General features: G+C 26.1%; 1 protein-coding gene across 1 annotated transcript; it reads left to right on the top strand.

Moving 5' to 3' along the window:
* The first annotated feature begins 2,122 nt into the window (after positions 1–2,122).
* Positions 2,123–2,746, top strand: LOC145603881 (uncharacterized). The gene has a single exon (XM_081659853.1). It carries the CDS (start codon positions 2,123–2,125, stop codon positions 2,744–2,746), a length of 624 nt encoding a protein of 207 aa, XP_081515979.1.
* Positions 2,747–3,000: the final 254 nt, after the last annotated feature.

The raw sequence follows: 3,000 nt of genomic DNA, 5'->3' as shown, positions 1-3,000 counted from the left end.
ATTTTCGAATGGATTCTAATTTTTTTTTAATTATTTGATTTATTTTACTATCTAATAATTTCAGACAAAAAACACATAATATTTTAATTAAAGTGTTATTGCCTATTACAAAAGGGTTTTTTTTTTTTATGTAATTTATGATTCGACTTATTTTTATTTTTTTATTTTTGTTTTGCATTTTATTGTGGTTGTTAATTATATGACTACTGAATTTAAAAATATGAATAATTGTAAATATGATATCTTTCAATTTTTTTTTTTTTTTTTTTTGTAAATGTGATAATTTATCTATTACATATTGGGATAAAATCTTTAATATGAAAAAATATTTTTTTAAAATAATAAAAATACTAAATCATTATTCGTTGTTTTTTAAAAGATAAAAATATTAAAAAAATAATAAAATCATGTATACTATTTATCTTCTATTTAGATAAAATCACCACTTTCGTTCACACCCATATCGCTTCCATGTAATCAAAATGGATAAATAAAACATGTTAGCAAAAATAAAATTCATATAAAATTAATCTTTACAGTCTTATAAAATAAATCAATATGTATATCAACCGAGAAATTAAAAATTGTTGTGAAATTGATCTAAAAATTTTAATTGTACAAAATCAAATCTAGATCTATACACTGAATTTTATCATCATCCTCAATCGCCCGAACAATAATATTTTAAAAAATTAAATCATTATTTTGTTGTCACTAACAATGTGTGCGATATTGCTTCTTATTTGTAACGATTGAAAAAAATCTAATGGCCTAAAATGTTTTTTCAATTTATTTTGGACGAAATTGTATAAAGTTGGCTTTAATTGAGGCATGAACGCAATGCAATTAAAAATAAAAATTAAGTTAATTTGAATGCTTGATTATGCTACCAAAATCACAAAAAATTGTTTTAATCATAAAATTAATTAATAAAAACTTAAAAGGTCTATAAAAAATTTAAAAAATGTAAACGATTTATAAAGATAAAATACCTCTTCATACTTTGATTTTCCAATTATTTTTATTGAATTTAATTCTCTTATTTAATTAGATCTACATGTAAAAACAAAATTCAATAAACAAAACATAAACATATAATCATTAAGTTTTAAATAAACACAATGTAAGCAATAATCACAAATATATACATTTAACACATGGAATTTAAAAAATTAAACTAATTAAGAATTACGCAACTATTGATGACCTAAAACGGACACAAAATTCGCTTGATTTGGTTTTTTATTGATATGAGATATTATGTGTGACGTAGAATGCGTCAATTTATAGTGGTAGGGATCACAAATTTTAATTTAATTACAATTAAATAATAATTTTTATTTCTTATCATAAACACTATAAAGATTATCTTAAGATGATTTTTTAAGAGATAAATTTTAGTTTTTTAAATAAATTAAATCGTCATAAATCATTATTCGTTGTTTTTACCTAAGTGGCAAATTTCTTAAATCTCATTCGTCGCTTTTATTTAGGTGGCAAGTGAATTTTTTAATTCTAAAATAAAATAGAATTCTAGTTTTAATTGGTCAAAAATATACCTTTAATTTGCTTATGTGGCGCGCTGAATGCTCTCCAAAAATGCCTACTTTATTTATATATATATATATTAGATTATTATTATTATTATTATTATTATTATTATTATTTTTATTATTATTATTATTTTGTAGGTTAAAAGTATGCCTCCAATAAGCCCTAGTCTATATGAACGAAAGTCTACCTACAATTTTCATGCTACAATTAAATTAAAGGCAGATTACCTGTTTGATTATACAATTAATTATTGGGTTGGTTTAAGTTCGTACCTTAATTACAAGTACAAGCCCAAATTTCTAAGATACTCAATGCTTCACGAAGCTTGAAATTGCTATATATAGAACCCTTTTTAGGATAAGATTTTGGAGAATATAGGATAGAATATACTACGTATATAATTTGGAGAATCAATTTTAGGAAATATTTTGATGGTTAGATTGTTGCCTTAGACTCCAAGTCTTTATTTTGATAGCATTATATATAGGCAATGAGAAATTGAGAATTAACACATAAACACAATTCTATTCTAGCACTCTTCATCAACGTTCTTTGTATACTAAGAATTATGGAAGTTGAACGTGATTCTATCCTCGAGCGTGCTCTCTCGCTTAAATTTTCCAAACTTGATGTGTCAAAGTCTAATCAACGACCCAAAGTTATTTACAAAATCAAACGCCAAAAGCTAATCGCACCACCGTACCCTTGGGCAACAGAACGGCGAGCCACGGTCCATACCTTACGACAACTGTTAGATGAAGGATTTAATAAAATCTCCGGCGAAGTAAGATGTAAAATATGTAAGGCAATCGACATTGTGAGCTATGACCTTAAAGAAAAGTTCCAAGAGATTGTTAAGTTTGTTATACAAGGGCAAGGTGAATGGCGTGACCGTGATCGTGCACCCAAGCAATGGACCGACCCTATTCTTCGGACGTGTAGATTTTGTAAGAGTGAAAACAGTTGTGCGCCTGTATTAGCTAACAAGAAGAGGCGTATGAATTGGTTGTTTATGTTTTTGGGACAAAGTATAGGGTGTGCCACTTTGGATCAACTTACCTATTTTTGCAAGCATACCAAGTCTAATGTTCATCGTTCCGTGTCCAGAGATCGGATGCTTCTTCATACATATTTAGCTTTGTGCAAGCAACTTGACCCGAAAAGTCCGTTTCATTATCAAACAGTTTGTTAAGAGAGATATGTTGCAATTTCTTTTTCAACTCGTTCTTGTTTTAGGTTTAAATTTTAATACCGTACTCAGTTTCATAATGTAATTATATTTGTATTGATCATTTGATCTATTAAGCCTTTCGAATCTTTTTAATGCGTTAGACTTTGATAATTACATTATATTTAATAATGTTAGAGATAATATCGAAAAATATATATGTGATATATTTTCCGTATTGATCTTATTAGGAGAATAATATATTTATGTTTATTATA

The sequence above is a fragment of the Chenopodium album genome, chromosome 22 (assembly GCF_948465745.1).
Source record: "Chenopodium album chromosome 22, dcCheAlbu1.1, whole genome shotgun sequence".
NCBI lineage: Eukaryota > Viridiplantae > Streptophyta > Magnoliopsida > Caryophyllales > Amaranthaceae > Chenopodium > Chenopodium album.
This window is presented reverse-complemented; position numbering and strand designations above follow the sequence as displayed.

What these genes read in the sequence shown, in the direction of transcription:
- LOC145603881 (XM_081659853.1), top strand. Translation starts at nt 2,123, where the DNA reads ATGGAAGTTGAACGTGATTCTATCCTCGAGCGTGCTCTCTCGCTTAAA.